The sequence below is a fragment of the Amblyomma mixtum genome, chromosome 2 (genome assembly GCF_055824585.1).
Source record: "Amblyomma mixtum isolate Tamu chromosome 2, ASM5582458v1, whole genome shotgun sequence".
Classification (NCBI taxonomy): Eukaryota; Metazoa; Arthropoda; class Arachnida; order Ixodida; family Ixodidae; genus Amblyomma; species Amblyomma mixtum.
Genome location: NC_143013.1, coordinates 3,656,734 through 3,677,319, shown reverse-complemented (window position 1 = coordinate 3,677,319; position 20,586 = coordinate 3,656,734). Strand labels below are relative to the sequence as shown.

General features: G+C 50.8%; 1 protein-coding gene across 1 annotated transcript; it reads left to right on the top strand.

Moving 5' to 3' along the window:
* Positions 1-7,189: 7,189 nt before the first annotated feature.
* On the top strand, positions 7,190-18,074 carry LOC149358251 (CAAX prenyl protease 1 homolog). Its single transcript, XM_089567535.1, has 3 exons — positions 7,190-7,210; positions 9,486-9,629; positions 17,859-18,074. The coding sequence occupies exons 1-3, from the start codon at positions 7,190-7,192 to the stop codon at positions 18,072-18,074; spliced, it is 381 nt and encodes a 126-aa protein (XP_089423661.1).
* The last annotated feature ends 2,512 nt before the right edge of the window (positions 18,075-20,586 follow it).

Sequence of the window (20,586 nt, the reverse complement as noted above, 5' to 3'; positions counted from 1 at the left end):
AGTGATGAACGGAGCACATGATGCTAAAGGGGCTCGCTTTGTTTAAGGAATCAAGATGTCCGCCAAATTTTTGCTTTTCAATAAGAAGTTCAATACCGACATACAATTGGTACATTAGTACGCTTCAAATCGTTTGACATGTTCACGCAGTTTGCCGGAATCGTGCAAAAGCCAGAACAGGTGACTGAGGACAGCGAAATAAGAAAAATAACACCCTGAACGTAAGAGGCTTTCGTTGTTTTTATGTAATGGATTAGCTCAGAAATACACCTGCAGTATTAAATGTGCAAGTATCTGTTTTCAAATTTCTGCCACGAAATGAAAAATTATCTCTAAAACGACTGTCCAGTTTTTCTGAAATCATTCCATTTTCAAAATGGTAGTTTTTCAAACCAATCCGCTGGCTCATCAGAGCCACAGGTGGTTGTAATGGTCATAAAAAAAGAGAATGACGGCGTTTGAAATGACTATATTGAGCTTGCTACGTTCTTGTAGATGGCATGTCCGGGTGTCTGCATAAATAAAAGAACTTACGTGAAAATTATGAATATTTTAGTCGCGTGGGGAAATAGGGGTGTGTTCGCAAAGGTGAAGGGCGTGTATCTATAAAAACAAGAATTACTAGTATTACAAAAACGGTGAAAAGAAACTGCACTACCATGCTAGCAGGGAGGTAACTTTATCCTTAATGATTGTCAGTACTCTAAATCTCATGAGATCGGGCAGAGGTAATTTGTAGTGGCTGAATCAAGAGCGGGGACACCGAGGTTGATTTCTATTGGCGGAGTATCTTTCAGATTTCGTGATTTTGGTGGTGAGTCAATTAGTTGTAAATTTTTCTTGCTTTTCATTTTGCTGTAAGGTTATTTTATAGGGGTGTGCGAATAGTGGTTTTTTGATTCGGAGCGAATTCGAAGTGAATAGCAATTTTCTTCGAATAATTTCGAAGCGAATAGTTCGAATAGTACTTCTGGCACTAAAAAGAGGATGAGTGACAGTAGGCATTTCCAAAACCATTTATTTTCAAAACACACGATGCCATTACACACTGCACTGAGGCTTTATTTAAAACCACACTTCAAAATTTTAACACCTAGAGTGAAGAACAATTTTTACTGGCAATTTATACTGGAAGAACAACTTTTACATTCCCAGACTTGCATTCCCTCGAGCAAGAATGGAAACGGCTGTACAAAACTCGCGCCGCAAGCGAAACGTCATTCGCACCGCTCGCGCGTCCTGGCAAAATTGTCCCCGGTAGTACTTCCGAGCAGCACTCAGCATCGCGCTTCCATCAAGAATGCTCTCAGCCTCCAACGTATCGGAGTGCCCGAGTTGCGGCGACGGAGTTCGGCACACCACCGAAGATGGCTCAATGCCCTGATTACGGCGGCGTTCCGTTCCCATCAACGCGAAGCAGTCAGAATAGCAAGAAAAGACGCCAGTCGTAGATGCCGAGCGTTAACGGCAGTAATCCTCCACGGGTGCACAATAAGCTTAGCGTTATCACACGCCAAAGGCGCCCTTCCCATTGACGTAAGTATACACTTTGGCGACATCGAGTCCCCGTGCTGCCGCTGAATTTTTCGCGCCTCCGCCGGTAATATGATGGCTTGCTTGACAGCTGCCGAGAACGGTCGCTCATGTTCGGTACGCATGATTCGTCACCTGACTGGGTGAAGCGATAGCGCGGTAGGGCTGCGTGTTTATCTTCGCATCTGTCCTATCTGGTAATCTTTTCCGCAACTGTAACGGGAAAAAAAATCGAGAGGCGGTGGAGCGGGCGCGGCTTCGGTGCTTATCTGATCTTCCAGCCAGCGTCTGCGGCGGACGCGGTTGTTGCGTTGTGTGACGCGCGTCTTTTTTCGTTTTTCTTTCTTTCCTCTTATCTTTGAACTCTCCTTTATCTGCACGTGGCAGCGGTGGTGGCTCGGCTAGAGCCAGTCGGCAGGCCCCTTTCCTTTTCATCCTTCGCTCAGTCGCAACAACAACAACAGTAAACTGAGGTTTCTTGTTTTGGAGCTCTTCCTTCTTTGCGTCTGCCTCGACACCGTGGCAGCGACGCGGCTAATGGCAGCCTTAGTGCGGAGGCTCGGAGACGGCCAGAACGCAGGATCTTCCGCAAGAGCGCGTCGCCCTCACCTTTATTTCGTTTGTAGCTGGGTTCGCACCCCGACCTGGTTGTGATTCGTGTATTGACTGACCCCCGAGCGTTGAAAGCGCGATAAAAAAAAAAGCCATCTATGCGGCAATACTCGGAACTGAAACCACATAAAGCAAGCGGGCAAGCGCCCCAGAAAACTATTCGCGCGAGGCGAATACTTCGAAATTTCGAATACCGAGAATTCGGTTCGAAGCGAATATCGAATACCGTGCTATTCGATCGAATATTCGAAATTATCGAATATTCGCACACCCCTATTATTTTATATTAATAGAAGTAGTGTTGGTGGCATCTGGGGCCGGTTTCGCCTGATTTCTTCAGGGAGTCAGGCCCTTATAACTAGAAGTAAGGCATGATGTTGGGCTAGTCGGTTCATAGTGATTGCCAAAAAAAAAAATATCTGCACGAAGACGACGGGACAAGAAGAGGCACAAAGACGCACACACAAATTGTGTGCGTCTTTGTGCCTCTTCTTCTCCCCCGTCCTCCTCGAGCAGATTTTTGGCAATCCTTAAAACTAGTTTCTTCTAGCTTGTTTCTTTAGCTGTAGAAAATAAGCAGTTATGATTTCGACGAATGTTCCGCTTGAGTATCGTGATTTACTTGAAGTCGACCTGCAAGGTGCCACCGCATCCTACCATCAATCTACGTTCTCTCAGTAGCACCCAATGCCAAAACTCACCTCTCCCACTCATCCCCGCTAGCTCTACCTCACATCCACTACTACTGACTCTCACGTCCACTCACGTTCATCCTCTCGTCCCCATACCCGCAGTTCCCACTTACACGCAGAAGTGTGAGTGTGGGTGAAGCGAAATCAGCGCTCTCAAGTGTGAGAGCACTCATCAAAAACATCTTAAAATACAGCATCTTGTTTATATCCTTCTCTCCTGATACTGTGGTCCGACCTGCTATTTCTCTTCATAAAGCCTTAACATGGCGCCTAACCTTGCCCTTTAACATTGCTTATCAACTGAAATCGGTACCCACGCTATGGCAAGCAAAATAGCAGGTACCGAGGGAAACCTGTATTATAGCATGTTATAACTAAATTGTGCTTGCATAAGCAAAAAACAGCACGAACATTTCACCGAAGGAGCACCTAAAATTCGGGCAGAGAAAAAAGTAAACACGTTAAAAAAAATTCCGACGATTACGTTACTTCCTAATGCGAAATTTGAGCGCACCTCAGCTGTTTCAGCTTTCCGATAGATTGAGGAAAAGAATTCGAGCAAGGCATGTATGTACAATTACCGACAACTTATTTTTCACACATATTCCTTCTTGAAGGAATAGTCCACTAACACTTTTTGATTGTCATGAAGGAAGCTTTGTGGTCGGAGAAATAGATGGATATATGCTTGACTTGCTGCACCAATGCCTAGTTCCCAAAAACGAGGTCTGCGCAAGTATTTCGCGAGGTTGTCACAGCTGTGGGAGCCGTTACGAGCGAGAGGAACAGGTTGTTCTCCCGCATAAGTGGAAAGAAATTCCCGCTTCTCTCTATATCTATATTAAAGTGTCCACTTCGGTGGCGCGAACGGCAGGGACTTGTCGGCGGCGGCACTTAGCCTGTGCCTCAGCGACGCGCACTCCTGGATCATCTCGACGGCAGCGACGGGAAGCTTCCGCTTCGGAGGCACACGCCTCCGGATTCTGGCGGCGACGGCACTTGGCCTCTGCTCTGGCAGCTCGTTCAGCAGCAGCGGCAGACGAACGACTTCCACCGGTTGCCTCGCTCATGGCTCACAAATATCTTTCAGAGAGTAAACTATCTACATAGGCAGGCGGTTTGCACTGACTAATGGCGGCGGCTATGCGTTTCGGCTCGGGCGGTTGTCACACAGCTTAGCGCACTTGTTGCGTGCGTTCCCGAAACCCTTAGAGCGTGTGGGGGTAGCGCTCTCAGAAACAAAGGAGATGCCCTCGACTCAGCGCGGCAAGCTCAGCAGAGACCAGCTACCAAGTGACAAGAGGTTTTTGGTCGTTTGGTGCCCAGCTTTCGCCGGTCGCAAGCCAAAGAATGGGTCGGGGACAATGGTTCACAAAACAAAGTTTATACAGCAGTGAGACGGTACAAAGGATTTCATTATCACTAGTACAAGCACATACAAAGTGATTAACAAAACAATGCAACTCATACAAAGTTACACTTGAGAGAGATTACAATACAAAAGAATTATTGCACTTAAAGTGCACTACCACAAGAGAGAGAGGCACACAACTAAAACACAGTTTGTTCACTGAAGCTTAAACGGCGGCTCGGGCGGTCAACGCCCTTCTTATATAGGCTCGCTCCACGTCTTTGTTTTTCGCGCCAAGGCAGGCGTGCGCATACACACAGTCTCCGCTGTGCAGTCTCCTCCTTCTCGCGCTGGGCGCGCGTCCACATTGGTCAAAGGCCGGGAGTGGCTTCGAGTAGCATCTGGAACTTCCTATCGTGGCGCCGCAGTCATCGCGCGAGTGAAGAGGTGGAGGGCATCTCTTAGCGCACGCAAGGCTACACACTTTACGTGAACATCGCGTAGAAACGACTCGGACAGTCTGGAACAATCGACGACATCCCCCCCCCCCCACACTGCGCCGGCGACCGGTGGGAGAGGGGGAAGCCACACACATAAGGCTAGTCGCTCTCCAGGGGTTTCTTCTCCCTCGTTTTATGGCGCGTGCCGGCGAGAGCCGTCCAGGCGGCGCCGTTTTTTTTAGAGCGCAGCTCTTTGGCGAACGTTGCTGCGTTTCGCGGCGTCGCCGTTGTCCGTGGTAACCAGGAAAGGGTAAAAGCGCAACCTCCTCCCCTCCTTAGAAAAAAAAACTCGCTGTGGCTTAGCTTGGTTAAGCCCGGTAATTGCGAAAGCAGTATCCGTACCTACGCCATGGTACAGCTGGTAGTGTAGCTGGTGGTGGTGCTTGTGGTGATGCATCGGTTATACAATCCAGTGCAATCCACTCCAATCAAATCAAATCCAAACCAATCCAATCCCATCCAATCTAATCCAAACCAATACAATGCAATCCACTCGACTCCAATGCAATGCAGTCCAATGCAATCCAATCCACTCCAATCCACTCAAATCCAAACCAATGTAATATAGTCCAAATCAATCCAATCCAATGCAATCCACTGCAATTCAATCCACTCCAATCCAATCCACTGCAATTCGATCCATTCCACTCCAATCCAATGTAATGTAATCCAAACCAATCCAATTAAATCCAATACAATACAATGCAACCCAATGCGATCCAATCCACTCCAATTCAATGCAATCCAATCCACTCCATTACAGTCCAAACCAATGCAATCCAATGTAATGTAATCTAATCTAAACTAATCCAATCCAATCCAGTCCAATCTAATCTAATCCAATCTAATGCAATCAAGGTCAAATGAAGGTCAATGGTGGTCACCGCCGCGGCACGGCAAAGGCGTGAAAGTGCAAGTAGTATTGCTTTCGCAAATGAAGGTCAATGGTGGTCACCGCCGCGGCACGATGGTGGTCACCGCCGCGGTACGGCAAAGGCGTGGAAGTGCAAGTAGTATTGCTTTCGCAATAAAACAGCGCCGCGCGGACGGCTCTCGCCGGCGCGCGTCGTAAAACGGGGAGAAGGAACCCCTAGAGAGCGACTAGCCTTGTGTGTGCGGCTGCCCCCTCTCCCACCTCACCGACGCTGCGCGCCGGAGGATTGCCTCACTCGCGCGACAGCGGCGGAGCCACGACAGAGTTTCAGATGCTCCTCGAAGCCACTCCCGGCCTTTGACCAATGAGGACGCGCGCTCAGCGCCTGAAGGAGAGGGAGACTGCGCAGCCGATGCGGCGCACGTCGGTGGTGGCAGCTACACCGCCCCTCCTTCGCCAGATGTCTGGTTGCAGTCGAGTGAGTGAGACGCATGGCTCCGAAGCAGCCCAGTGATTCCGCGCCAAGCGGTTCGGGAAGCGGCAGTGCGTTGACCAGAAGGCTTTCGCCAAGCACACTTCAGGACTTCCAAAGTGTCTTCGGTATTTTTTGAGGAACGGAGATGCACAGTCGAGTCCACTTATAACAATTTTTAAGTGCTGCGAAAATTCTATTGTAATAACTGATAACCGTTATAAACGGGTTGTACGAAAAAAAACAACTGCAAAGAGGGATCACGGATGGCAAGTGACATGCGAGCTCCACCGAGGCATCGTTTTGGTGGCCCCGAAAGGGGCCTTGTAAAAAATACGTAAAGGATGCCGCGGCCGCCTCTCAGCTTGAGAAACCCCGAAGAAACGCTGGGGTGAAATCGCCAAAAGCATCTCGCCACGTACTTCTCACTGGCTTGCACGAGAAAACCCCATGTCCGTTAGCCTTGCTTGCCTCACGCGAAGCTCGCTGACATCCTTCTCCATGGCATCCAGGTACTCAACGTAGTGCAGCAGGAAGTCCCTCGCGAAAACGAAACCCCGGAGGGACTGACACCATCGGTTCCGATAGTGCGTATTTCTTAACCAAGTCACACGCTTACTTACTGTCTTTGTAGTCCTTCACGATACTGCACTTCGTCTCCAAATCGATAGCATGCGCTTTTTTTTTTCACCGGCAACGTCGTCCGATAATCAGCTCGCGTATCAGCCATCTTCTGTTTCGGAGGCGATTCAAACGAGACGGAGAAACTACGTGGCCAGGAACAACTTCGACGCAATCAACTAACACAAACAACTAAATCCGTTGGCAAAACTGCGCAGAATGCGGGAGCGAACGAGCAGCACGCTGCAGCGCTGTCGGCGCATTCAAGGTCCATTCGTGTTTCGGAGGGTGGCGCTGCGTAGAGCTATGGGCGCAGCCCATTTGTGTTCGGAGGGGAGGAAGGGCGGCGGGAGAGAGGCGCGCGAGGCTGGCGATGCGGAGAAGGCTCGAAAGCAGGTTCTATTGTATGAGCGTACGCCGGGGAGGGTGCAGCGGCTGGAATTTCTTTCTTTCTTTTTTCTTTTCAAGGATTGCGCAATTCACTACTTTTTGGCACGAGCGTTCAGGAGCCAGTCTTCATTGTTATAACCGATAATGGGGTATGGGGGCATTGTAGTAAGCGGGTTATTTTACCATAGAAAACATACAAAAGTGGACGGTGCAACAGCTTTTCATTGTTATAACTGATATATTGTTACCGGTATCATTATAAGTGGGCTCGGCTGTATCTGTCTCCCACAGCTGCGAAACCAGTAGAGCGGGGGCGTGGAAAGCAGAGGGTAAAACTTCTAAATTGGTTTTTGAGGAAAAGAAATGCGCAGTGTCTCTCTCACAAATCTCGGTGGACACCTGAACCAGGTGCATAACTTCCCTCTTGGAACAGTGGACATATCAATCGTGCTTCAACTTACGTGGGGTGGCGGTAGTGACAGATGTGCGCTGCATGCTTTGGCATTGACAACGTTGTGCCAGAAAGGCTGCCACCTGCCAGGGTGGCAGGGTGCGTGAGGACTTCAATGTAGATATAAAGACAAGCGGTAATTTCTTACCTCTTATGCGGGGCTCCCACAGCTGTGACAACCTCGCGAAATACTTGCGCACGCCTCGTCTTTGAGAACCAGGCATTGGTGCAGCAAGTCGAGCATATGTCCACCTATTTCTCCGTCCACAAAGCTTCATTCATGACAATCAAGAACTGTTAGTGGAGTGTTTCTTGAAGAAGGAATATGCGTGAAAAATTACAAGTTGTCTGTAATTGTACATACATGTCTTGCTCGAATTCTTTGCCTCAATTTATCGAAAAGCTGGAACAGCTGATGAGCTGCGCTTGAATTTCGCATTAGGAAGTAACGTAATCGTTGGCAATTTTTTTAATGGACATAGAATCTTAGGATGTTTGCTGATTTTTCACTTTTTAACCAAGCTGAAGGATCTGTACAACTTGAGGCTGACACAATTTACGTGCCGCTGCTGGCAACTAAGTAGCATGAGAATTTAATGTGAGGAAAGGCCGCTTGTGTCTGTTTTTAATTAGCTACAAAGCACAGTTTGCCTGAGATGTGTAAGTTATGAAATCAGTAGTTTTGAATTGTTTTTATCCGTTTTCTCTGATTTCATCTCTGTCTAGGCTCTGCCTGAAAAAAAGACATAAGAATACTGGCTGCAACGACGACGAGATTCTGGGGTCTGGTCCATGAACTAGGTCACTGGAAGCCACTAATACATGTCGCATACAATGTCGCAGGTCCGCCGTGGTGACTCAGTGGTTATGGCGCTCGGCTGCTGACCCGAAAGACGCAAGTTCGAACCTGGCTGCGGCGGGCAAATTTTGATGGAGTGAAATTCTTAAGGCCCGTGTACTGTGCAATGTCGGCGCATGTTAAAGAACCCCTGGTGGTCGAAATTTCCGGAGCTCTTCACTACCGCGTGCCTCATAGATGAGTCACTTTGAGACGTTAAACACACATAAAAAAAAATTGCATAAAAGTTCGACGCTCCTCTCAAACATTTTATATTTACCTTATAACTAGTGTAAAAGCCGCACTTTTAGTGCTAATTTTGAAGGTGTAGCTCATACAGGAATAAAAAAAACTGTAACTTATTTTTTTCATTGCTAGCAAAAACTGCTGATGGTGGCAGTGCTCATGTTCATATAGCTTTTTCTAGCCTGTAAAATTTTCCATGAGAGTAGCCTCTTCTTTTATGTGATAGCAGTAATCTGTAGGTACTGACCAACTACAGTTTTTCATCAATGTCTTTTTAAAGGTGCCTTGAAAATTCATCTTAGGAGCGAAGACATGCTGATGTGCACTACTGTTACGCAGTCTGAGAAAGCATCCACACCTTCATGTGAGGTGTCTTTTTCAATGTCATTGTATAGTCGCAGCACGTCTGAAACCTTCAGACCCACAGAACGTGTGCTCACAGACGTTGTAGAGGAAGCACTGTGCTCTTGATGAGAGGGCATGCTCATGTTTGAATTGCATCAGCTGCAGGTTGATTGCTTGGAGTGTCAGTTCATTACACCAGTGTCACAGAGGTTACCAAAAGCGTCTAAACGTTTGTGCATGCGACACATTGCTGCTTTTGTTTATACTGGGATTAAGAAGCTAATACTCCGTCATTGAGCAAAGTTGTTGTAGTACTAAACATTGCTCGTCGGTACGATCTGTGATCAGCGACTGCACACATTGTACTCTGTGGAAATGTAGATTAGATTCTGACATGTTGCAATGGTAATCTCCGAAGAGATTATTTTTGTGATCTTAAAGTTTCAGTTGGTGTGTGGTTGCAGTAGCTCGTTCACTTGAGTCAGTTATGCTACTTTCTGTTTTTCTGTGGAGGTGCCGTGTCTTTCAGCTCAGGCTTCTCTTTTGGCTTCGTTTTCCAGGTCCACCTGTTCTTCTGCTTCATGATCTTCTCTCTTCTCTGCACGAACGAGGAGGCGTACAAGGCATTTGGTTTCTACAACTCCAAGCCCATTTTCATTGGGCTGATGCTGATCTTCATGTACATTTTTTCACCGTACAACACTGTGAGTGGACCACACACACAGCAGTGAAGTTTTCTCTTTAGTGTACTTAATGTCTGGTTCGGCATAGTCGGTTGTTTTGTTTTTGAAATGTATTTATTCTGGTAGTGTGCAAATATTCAAAATTTCGAATACTAGTATGCTTGATATTCGGTTCATATTCATTTCAAGGAATTGTTATTCCAAGAATATTTGCCAGGGATCGACTACCACACCAAATTCGACCGTGGCAGAACCACATTATCTGGGCAGGTTAAGAACAGAAAAAAGGCATCTTCTTCGAATCCTTCTCGAGAACCGATCACATTTGAACACTGCTTTTCTCGGACCTCATGCGAAATTCCGAAAGAGGGATTTCCCCATGTATGGCACCTGATGCGAGCAATACGGCCACCACCACCACCCACTTTGATCCTTCCATAGTTTGTTACATACGTACAGCCCACACCCATGACGCTTTTTCTGTCGCCTTCTTAAATATTCCAGCGTGAGCTCCGCCACTTGTTTTGATCAATTTTGACATGCGGGAAAGCCCACTTGCGAAATTTCTCATGAGGCTGCCGAAGAGGCCGGTGGAGTTGTCCCAGCAAAGCAAATGGTCGTGTGAAAATCTCACCTATTACTCGCACACCTCTTAAGTGTGCGTAATGGCAGGCATGACGACTTTAGGAGGGCCCCTGTCGTGAAGCCATAAAATAGCCTGCCCACGCAGTTTCGGTTTCTGAACTTCGGCACTAGCCCATGATGATGGCAGCTGTTGGCCCGCGCTTTTGCCAGTCGCCTAGCTGAACCCAGCTGCCCCCTACTTTCGGATGTCGACATTTGCATTTCTAGACATTTTTAAAAACTTATTTTTAAAAGTGCTCTCACCTTTTCGCGGTTACAATGTATGTTCCTCTCGCTTATCTCTGCACTTTTTCTCCAGCGCGCCGAAACTGCGCTATTATTACAGGCTTCTCGATGCTTGTCTGATGGAGCCTCCTCGTAAGGCTTCGCCACATTTCGGCATTTCGGGCATTTTTCTGGGGGAGAGAGGATTTTTAAATTGACCGATTTAAATTAATTGATATCAAATTAATTAGGTTTTACTAGCCGTCATATTATTTTTAGTTGCCAATCATGTGTCATTCATGGATTTCATCTCGTTACTCACTTTAAAGATTTTATTACAGGTTGCATAGTGTTATGCTGTCTAATCAAATAGTGAACATTTCTGGGCACATCACGTTTCTTATATGGTGCTGAGTCAGTCTAGTTTTCTTTATTTTAGTTGCAAAATCCATACACTGTTTTCAAAAACACAAGTGCAACAACATTTGCCTGTTTACCTTCTTCCGAAATATTTTTCATGTTGAACAAATATTCGATATTCAAATTTTAGTTCATGTTCATAGTTGATTCACATTCAAAAATTTCAATTATCACATAGCGTAATATATTCCTTCTGCTTCCTGTCACGTTGCATGAATATGTATTATTGATACAAGCCTCTTCGCATCACTTTCTTCATTTTCCGGCAAGTACAAGCAAGGCAATATGCTTTGCCATTAACGAGTTACTATATGGCACCTTTTTTTTAATTTAGCATTTAAAGAAATGCATTATTTTTAATCAGCCAGCCATTCTGGTAGCTACTGTTTTACTCTTTTTGTAGTGATCGCAGAGCACTTCTTTTAGGCATGTTGGAATACACTTTGCCGAGTGGCGAACTATTGAACTGCTCGTGCTAGTGTACTCCCATGTCACTGCATGCTAGAAATAGCAAGCTGCCTTTTGGCCTGCCAGTTCTAGTTCTGAGCCTTGTGGGCAATTCCTCTGCGCGGGGGCGCACAGGCAGTCACTCGAGGCAGGACTTTGTACAAAGGGTTTATTCTCACATCAGGGGGGCCGGTCGTCGTCGTGGCAGCTGGGTCAGGTGGTCCTTTCGCGGGGCTGGTCCAAGAGCGAGAGCCCGCGAGCCTCTCCGGTCTCGCCTTATAAAGGCTTTCTCCCAGCCTCGCCCCCCCCCCCCCCGCCCCCCACTCGGGAAGAAGGGGTCCGAGGCTACCCGCGGTGAGCGGCGCGAGATTTGACTTGCCCGCGAGCAGACCCTACATCTCCCCCCCCCTCAAACGTCCGTCCCGGGGTCCGCCAGTAGGCGTTCGACGACCTCCGGGTCCGGGTCCATAGAGTCGTCGCAGGGGGGAGGGGTGCTCGCCAGGGGGCCGCTCACCGCTGGCTGGACGGGCTCCTCACGAGCTGCCTGGGGGAGCGAGGCGCCTGGCTCCGCTGGGGGCCCTGCCGGCAGCGCCCTCCAAAGCTCCTCGGCCGCCGGGGACAGCAGGTCTCTCTCCTCCAGGGTCAGGCCGCGGAAAGGCAACGCCACTTCCTGGAGGTCACCGCCGCGAAGGGGCTGCGCCTGGTCCCGCCACCTGGACCGCGCGCAGTAAGAGATGGCCGCTTCGTTGGCGACCGTGGTCCAGGTGGCCACGTGCCGCAGGACCCTGGGCCGCTTGGGTTGCGGCTGCTCGGCGGCCGAAGCGCCGGCTGGGTGCTGAGGGGGGCACTGCGCCTGGTCGTCTCTGGCCCTCTTGCGTCGGCCTGCACCACTGGGAGGTGCTCTCCAGTGGTTAGGCATGTGGTTTGGCGGGCGGTGGGGGCCACCGCGGCCGTGGAACCTGCGCCACTCGCGCGGCTCCTGCCGCCAGCCGGGTGGCGCGCCTTGATGGCGGCCACCGTTCGACGGTGGTCTGCCTTGCCTTCTGGAGTCCGAGCCACGGGCGTCGGTCCGCTGGAGCTTCCTAGAAGACATACTGAGAGGGCGAGAGCACTGCGAGTGATAATTGATCGAGAGACACGGGTGCTACCTGGTCCTCAAGTTGTAGCGTCGGTTGCGAACCGCACCGCTACCTGCTCGTCCTCCCGGGGGTGAGATCGCCGCATCGCGCTGATTTTCCACCGCTTCGCAGCCATCGTCCTTGCGAAGGTGGAAAGCCTTTAAATCAGCGACATGCACCGGACCGGCGGTTTCGCCGTTTGTCAACAACCGCAACTGGTAGGTGAGCGGCGTAGTCCGTGCCGTAACTTCGTACGGCCCAGCCCACTTGTGCGCTAGCGACGCGGCGAAACCGCGCGCTGCGTTACTAAGTGGGTGCGTTCTCTTGAGTACTAAGTCGCCCGTGTTGAAAACGACGTGACGGCGACCTTTGTTGTACTGATCCGCCTGCTCCATGCGCGCCACATCGAGGTTTTCGCGGGCTGCTCGCTGCGCTGCCTCCAGGCGCTCCCGGAGCCTTGCCGCGTACTGCGAAAGCGGAGGGGGCGCAGGCCCCGCCGCGTCGAGTAGGGCATTCTCTAGCGGAAAAGCGATCTCTCTCCCAAAATTCAAGTAAGCGGGTGTAATACCCACTGACCTGTTCACGGTTGTCCTTGTAGCGAACGCCAGTTCGGACAGCCGCGCGTCCCAATCTCTGTGCTGCTCGGTCGTCGCGACCAGCATGCTCTTCAGATTTCGATTCACCCGCTCGGTTATGTTGCTCTGAGCGTGGTAGGGACTCGTTCTCCTGTGGCGGATTTGAAGCGCCCGACAGGAGTCTACAAAGACTTTGCTTGTGAAATACGAAGCATTGTCTGTAATCAGGTCGGAAGGGAAACCGAAACGAGTGAAAGTCTCCAACAGTTTTTCCCAAATTCGTTCCGACACAAGCTTCCTAAGGGGGAAAACCTCAACCCACTTGGAATAGTGATCCGTTATTACCAGGATGAATTGATTTCCGCGCGCGGACCGAGGGAGGGGTCCCATGATATCGCACGCGACCACTTGCCACGGGTAGTTGCTAACTACCGCCTTCATCATGCCAGCGGGCTTGCCCGCCCGAGGCTTGGCTACCTGGCATACCGGGCAGGTACGGACGTATCCCAGCACATCCTTTCTCATGCCTGGCCAGGTCGCGACACAGCATAACTTGTCGTAAGTCTTACTGCCGCTGCCATGGCCTGCCAGCGCTGAGTCATGGAAGTACTGCAGGAACCGTTTCCGCAACCTTCTCGGGACCACGACTCGGAAAGGGGATGCTATCGCCGCTTCCTCGTCAAGTTGGGGAATATAGCGGAGCAGCAAGCCATCATCGCCCAGCAGATACGCGTCGTACTTGCCCTCAGCGTTCCCGGTGCAAGCTGCGCTGCTCGCAAGCTCCTTCAGCACCCGCTGGCAAAGACCGTCTGCTTTCTGGGCCTCGATCAGCTCTTCTCTACTGACCGCTACACCCCAAGACAGATTTCTTTCTGCCTCGCTCCTAGGCAGGCGAGCGGTCGCCGCCACGAGCTGCTGTGTTTCCCTTCCGTCACAACACCGTGCGGGACCTTTGTCCGTCTCCTCTCTTTCCAAACCGGGCGCGACACTCCCGTCCGCCCTCTCCTCCTCTCCAACAGCGGTGACGCCACTTTTTACAAAGCTGGGCTGCGCCTCTGAAGCGCTTTCGCCAGCATTCCATGGTGCGCGCGATAAAGCATCGGCCACCTTGTTCAAGCTGCCCCGGCGGTACTCGATGGCGTACGCGTAACGTTGCAACGTCAGCGCCCATCTCGCGAGTCTGCCTGCGGGGTTCTTGAGCCTCTTTAACCAAGACAATGCCTGATGATCTGTCTGCACGGTGAAGACCGCTCCGTCTAGGTACATGTCGAACTTCGACAATGCGAACATGATCGCCAGACATTCCTTTTCGGTCACGGAGTAATTCCGCTCCGCCGATGTGAGCGTGCGACTAGCGAACGCGACAGTGCGCAGTTTGCCCTCGTGTTCCTGCAACAAAACAGCTCCAACACCGTAGTCATTAGCGTCTGTCTGCAAGACAAACTGCTTGTTCAGGTCGGGGAGGCGCAGACTAGCGGTATTCGCTATCGCGCGAGCCAAGGCAACAAATGCGTCACTCTGTTCCTTGCCCCAGACCCACTTCAAGCCTTTACGCAACAGCAGGTTCAGCGGCCTTGCAAGCTCCGAACAGCGCGGGATGAATTGCCTGTAGAACGCAACCACCCCCAAAAACCTCTGCAAGCTTTTCACATCCATGGGGCAGGGGTAGTTCAGAATTGCCTGCAGTTTGTCATCATTTGGTCTCAGTGTGCCATCATCCACGACAAAGCCCAAGAGGCTCACTCTCTTCGATGCCAACTGCACTTTCTTTGGATTGATGGTTAGACCGGCACGTCTCATTCTATCGAGAACAGAATTCAGGTGAATGAGGTGCTCCTCGAACGACTGTGAGAATATCACAACGTCGTCGAGGTACGCCATGGCGTAGTTGAACCTTGCATCGCCCAGCACGATGTCCATCAGTCGCATGAACGTGCTCGGGGCGTTAGACAAACCAAACGGGAGTCGAGTAAATTCGAAGAGCCCGCGGTGGCAGGTGAATGCGGTTTTCTCAATGTCACCTTCGGCCACCTCAATCTGCAGGTACCCTCTGCTTGCATCTAGGACTGTGAAGAACCTCGCGTTCCCTAACGCGTACATCACAGCCTCGATCGACTGAAAAGGGTACGCAACCGTAGGCGTCAGTGAGTTGAGCTTACGATAATCAACACACAGCCTGACCGATCCATCTTTCTTCGGCGCTAGAACCACTGGTGACGCCCAGGGACTTTGTGAGGGTCTCACCGCACCGGTATCAATCATCTCGTCAAGGGCACAGTCGAGAAGCTGCCTCTTATGCGCACTTAACGGCCTCGGGTTACACCTGAAAGGGCGCGTATCACCCGTCTGAATCTCGTGCTGAAGCAGGTCGGTTCTGCCCGGTTTCTCCGTGAAGCAATCCGAAAACGGGAGTAAAGTTTCCGCGAGCCTTCGGCGCTGACTACTGGGTCCTGAGAAAGACGCAATAATCGCTTCTAACGGGCCACCGTCTCTCAGCGTCTCGAGGGAGCTCACCTGCCTTCCTGTCGCACAGGTGTGGACACCCACCTTTTGTGCAGGACAGCCGTGCAAGGATGCGCTTTCGAAGGGAATGAGGGGGGCGAGCTGGCTGTAACGATAGCCATTCTCCCCCATGTCGAGCACAATGCCTTCGCTCGAGAGAAAATCCCTTCCCAGAATTACTGGTATCGACAAGCCAGGCAGATAGACGAAGCGATGTCTCCGCTTTCTGCCATCAAAACGCATCGTAAGACGCACTGCTCCCTTTGCCTTTGCCGCCCCAGCTGCTAAGCTTAACGGGGTTTCGGCCGGTCTGACACGGATGTTACCTATCCGGCAGGCCTCGTACACCTCGTCACCGACCAGTGACAGCGTTGAGCCCGTGTCTACGAGTGCAGAGTAGCATCGACCCGCTAACTGCACTAGCATAAAAGGGCTTGAGCGCGGAACGACTCCCTGAGCTCTACAGGCGAGCGGGACAAAGGCCTCCCCGTCGCCGGCGCGGGAGTTCTTTTCCTGACTAGCGCCTTGACAACCATGAAATTCTCCCGCTGACGGTGAAAGGTCGGTGCCACCAGACATCACCGCCAGCGCCTGGCGTTTCCCTGCATACGCCTAGCTTGGCATTCGCGTGCCACGTGGCCGGGCTGGTTGCAATTCCAGCAAAGCCGGTCATTCACCCGCCGCGTGGACGGAGGACCCCTCGTTCCACGAAGCGGTTGGGGACGACTCTCCCCTTTCTCCGCGCATTCCTGACGCTCGCTCGGCGCGTGGCCTGTGAGGCCGGCACGGCGCCGCTGCTCGAATGCGTACGGGTCCAGCGCACGAGGGACAACAGGGGGTTCCGCCTGCCTTTCCACGGCCATTACCTCGGCGCGCCGAGCCCTCATCGCGCATTCTCGGCCTCCATCCCATGCGCATCCCGGTTCTAGCGATTCGGCCGGCCTGGGGGGCGGCTGGTAGCGCAGTTCGGCGAGTAAATCCGCCTGCACGGTCTTGGCCTCCTGCGCTAGGGCCTCGAGGTTTGTAAAACTGCGGCCCCGCAGATACGGCTTGAAGCGTGGATGGCACTGCCTGATCACACGCGCAACCTGATCTCGGTTGGTTGCCGTCGGGTCTGCCCTCTTGTACAGCTCTTGCATTGCGCGTACGTACTCGAGGAGGCTTTCCTCTGGGTGTTGGGTGCGCAACGCGAGCTCCTCCAGCATACGGCGCTCATAATCAGGCGGCAAGAACTCGGCGCGGAAACGATCTTTGAAATCCGCCATCGACTGGAAAGTCGGCTGGCAGCGCCTCCATCGCGCCGCGCTCTCGACGAGTGCTACAGGCAGGACATGCCCTAGCATTACGTCATCTGGGGCGCCCAGAGCCGTCTGGTAGTCCTCGAGTTGTTCTAAAAACTCGTGGACTGATTTAGCGTCCGTGTACCCGGAAAAGGAGGGGACCTCCATATTTATCCGCGGGCGCGATGATGTCGCCGATGCTACCGATGCTGCGGCCTGTTTGGCGCCAGCCACCGAACCGAGCTGACGGGCTAATGCGGCAAACATCTCAGTCACCTGCCCCATTACGGCCGCCGCGTCGGCCGTCTCACTACCGGCTGCCCCGCCATCCAAAGCCGTGGCCGAAACATCCTTTCTGGGAGGCATAGTTCGCGCTAACTGTCCGGCCGCACCGGCTAACTGCTCATGGCAACAAGAACATTCACATACACAACAATCTGTCTACAAACACGCGGAAATACACAACAGAAAACGCCCGAAAACTACATAAATAACACAAAACCCCTAACAAATTTACGACACTACACAAGTCGCTACCCCGCGAACATTCCGCCCGACCCGCTCCTTAACCCTATCGGTCCGGCGTGGCCCCGAACAAAGAGGGCCTGCCACGAGTCTGGCTGCACGTCCCAAAATCGGCAGAGAAATCGTCCACAAGGTGTTAATTAAAGCCGCACGCTGGGCGCCATTATTTGTGGGCAATTCCTCTGCGCGGGGGCGCACAGGCAGTCACTCGAGGCAGGACTTTGTACAAAGGGTTTATTCTCACATCAGGGGGGCCGGTCGTCGTCGTGGCAGCTGGGTCAGGTGGTCCTTTCGCGGGGCTGGTCCAAGAGCGAGAGCCCGCGAGCCTCTCCGGTCTCGCCTTATAAAGGCTTTCTCCCAGCCTCGCCCCCCCCGCCCCCCACTCGGGAAGAAGGGGTCCGAGGCTACCCGCGGTGAGCGGCGCGAGATTTGACTTGCCCGCGAGCAGACCCTACAGCCTAAAAGAAAGTCTCAGCTCTTTTCTGTTCATTGAATTCTCCTGGAAGCTTATCCCTGCCCTGTGTTCTGTTCCAGCTCGTTGACTTCATGACATGGCTGAGCCGGCATTTCGAGTTCCAGGCGGATGCCTTCGCACGCGGCATGCATCGTGCTTCATTCCTGCGAAGCGCACTCATCAAACTGAACCGGGATAATCTCAGCTTCCCAGTCTATGATTGGCTGTACTCAACGTGGCACCACTCGCACCCGCCGGTGCTCGAGCGAATTCGTGCACTCGGCAAAGTTGACTAAGTCCCACTGCCGGCCCCGAAAGTCCTGGACTGTACTGAGTGACACTATGTTTGCGTGCATTCGTTTCATGCTATGTCATAAGCTGTGCAGTAAGAGGCTGTACCTGTCAGCTGCGTTTGTAAATGGAACCAGGAACAGTGCCAGGAAATTTGTAGTGAGGTGGCACGGAGGAGATGATGGGGCAGGGGGAAGGGATGACTAAATTTTGGGTTGGTATGATGCCAAAGCCTGGCAATTTATTTCAATATATGTGGAAATTTTTTGTGTGACAGCTGCCACCCCTCACTACCCTTGGCGTTGTCAGCTATGAGTGCTTCTAAGCCTTGTATGTGGGGAGGAACGCCGTTAGTTTCGCATGACTATTGGTAACGAGGAAAATGCTGGAATCTGAAATTTAATAGCTAGGTTTCAGGGTATTTATCTTGTGTGCCATCAGCAAGTATGCTTTTAATGTGGTTTATTTTTCTCTTTGCTTAGTGACAGCATACCTTGCTGGTTTTAGTGAAATATTTTCATTTATATTATGATAATTTCCGTATGGTTGATTCATCTTTTGCAGTATTCTGCTTCAATGTGGATGTGGAAGCAGTTTCGATGTCTTTGCGTGGTAATAAATAATTTTTGCTTAAATTCAGGTTGCCAAGAATGTTGATTTGCAGTGGACTTTGCTAGTGTGTTGTCATGTAGTGTTGGCAGCTCACAGAGGGTTCAGCATGCTCAAAAGGGAGACTGGTTATTGGGTAAACCTGTTCCCGCAAAAGGAACTCGAGGGTGGGTAGGCAGAATCATTGGTCGTTGATGAAACTCTTGCGTCCCATGGCCGGTCTTCACTTAAACGTATTATTGTAGACCTGTAGGTTGTTTAGCAGTGATCAGGATGGTTCGAAAAATGACATGAGCATGTGTTGGGAATAGCGTATTGCTGTGAATGCCTATTATATTGAATGCATGACAAACAGCTTTCCTGAACGGTAAAAGCCAACTTTGTTTTTCGTGGCGAGACAGTGTATTGTCAAGTCCGCTTATAACCAACCTGATGGCCTTTTAGATTATGTTCATTGTGTCCGAGGTTCATATTAAGTGCATTTCCCACATTGTTGCCAAAAATAGGAAGTTGGTGAAAAGTGGTGTGGTGCATATCATGTGCTCCTCAACGAGATCTTTGCTGCCGACGAGCTCCTTTTGGAACGCAATGTAATCGAGGACGAAGCATCCACGTCAACTGGTGATAGGTCAGCTGCCTCGCCTTTTCTGCATTTTCCTGGCAGTTGAGAAGCGTTAACATATCATGTACAGTGGCTTAATGAATGCATGACTATGCAGTATCAACATTGTCATTTGCACCAACAAGGCCATCCAGGCAACACAGGTCCAGCCAACTGTGCTATTTGACAGCATCGTTTGTCATTCGTCGACTCTCAAACCCCACACTTTAGTAAAGTAATTCATGATGCATTCCGCATGAGTTCCAATCATTTCCACAGTGGTAACACAGATTATAACTGGGGTGTTGCCATCTGGCTGGGCAATGGCTGGAATGCACTGAATGACGCTGTGTTGACAAGCCACCTTGAGCGTGTTGAAATCTGAAAATGGGTTCTTGAAGAAATGAAAAAGTGTAATAACTGCCTCGCATCTCGGTGGACACATGAACCATGCAGTAAAGGGATAGAGGAGGGAGTGAAAAAAGAAAGGAAGAAAGAGGGGACGTAGTGCAGGTCTGTGGAATAATTTCGACCACCTGAGGATCTTTAATGCTTTGGTTTGGTTTGGTTTGGTTTATGGGGTTTAACGTCCCAAAGCGACTAAGGCTATGAGAGACGCCGTAGTGGAGGGCTCCGGAAATTTCGACCACCTAGGGTTATTTAATGTGCACTGACATCGCATGGCACACAGGTACCGCGGCTGCCGCTGCCGGGTTCGAACCCGCGAACTCTGGCATAGTAGCCAAGTGCCCTAACCAGGTGTGTAGTCGCTGGATTTTGCACGTAGAAAAAGCAAGCAACAAAGATGGTGAGCAGAGCATGGTCACCATTGCTTTGGAATAAAGCTTGTGGGGCGACGCAGAGTTGTCCCCAGTGTGACCAGGACCTTTCAATTTCCCGGTCTAACTCAACAACTGGGCGAACAGGTCGCATGTCATCAAGACCTTTTGCATCGTGCTCATAGCGTCGGTATAACGTTCATCATCATCATCAGCCTGACTACGCCCACTGCAGGACAAAGGCCTCTCCCATATCCCTTCAATTAACCCTGTCCTGTGCCAGCTGCGGCCGACCTAGCTCCACAAATCTTATCTGGACACTGAACTTTCTGCCGCCCTCTGCTACGCTTCCGTTCCCTTGGTGTTATAACGTACGTGGCACCAAAGCATCGTGGTTTTCGAGATTTTCAAATGGTGGTAGCAGCACAAATGGCGGAATGTTGATCGGCCAGGCGTCTCGCGTCACGTAATAAGCAAACATTCGTTCGTAATAAGCAAGAATTCATTATAACTGCAGCCGTTATAATT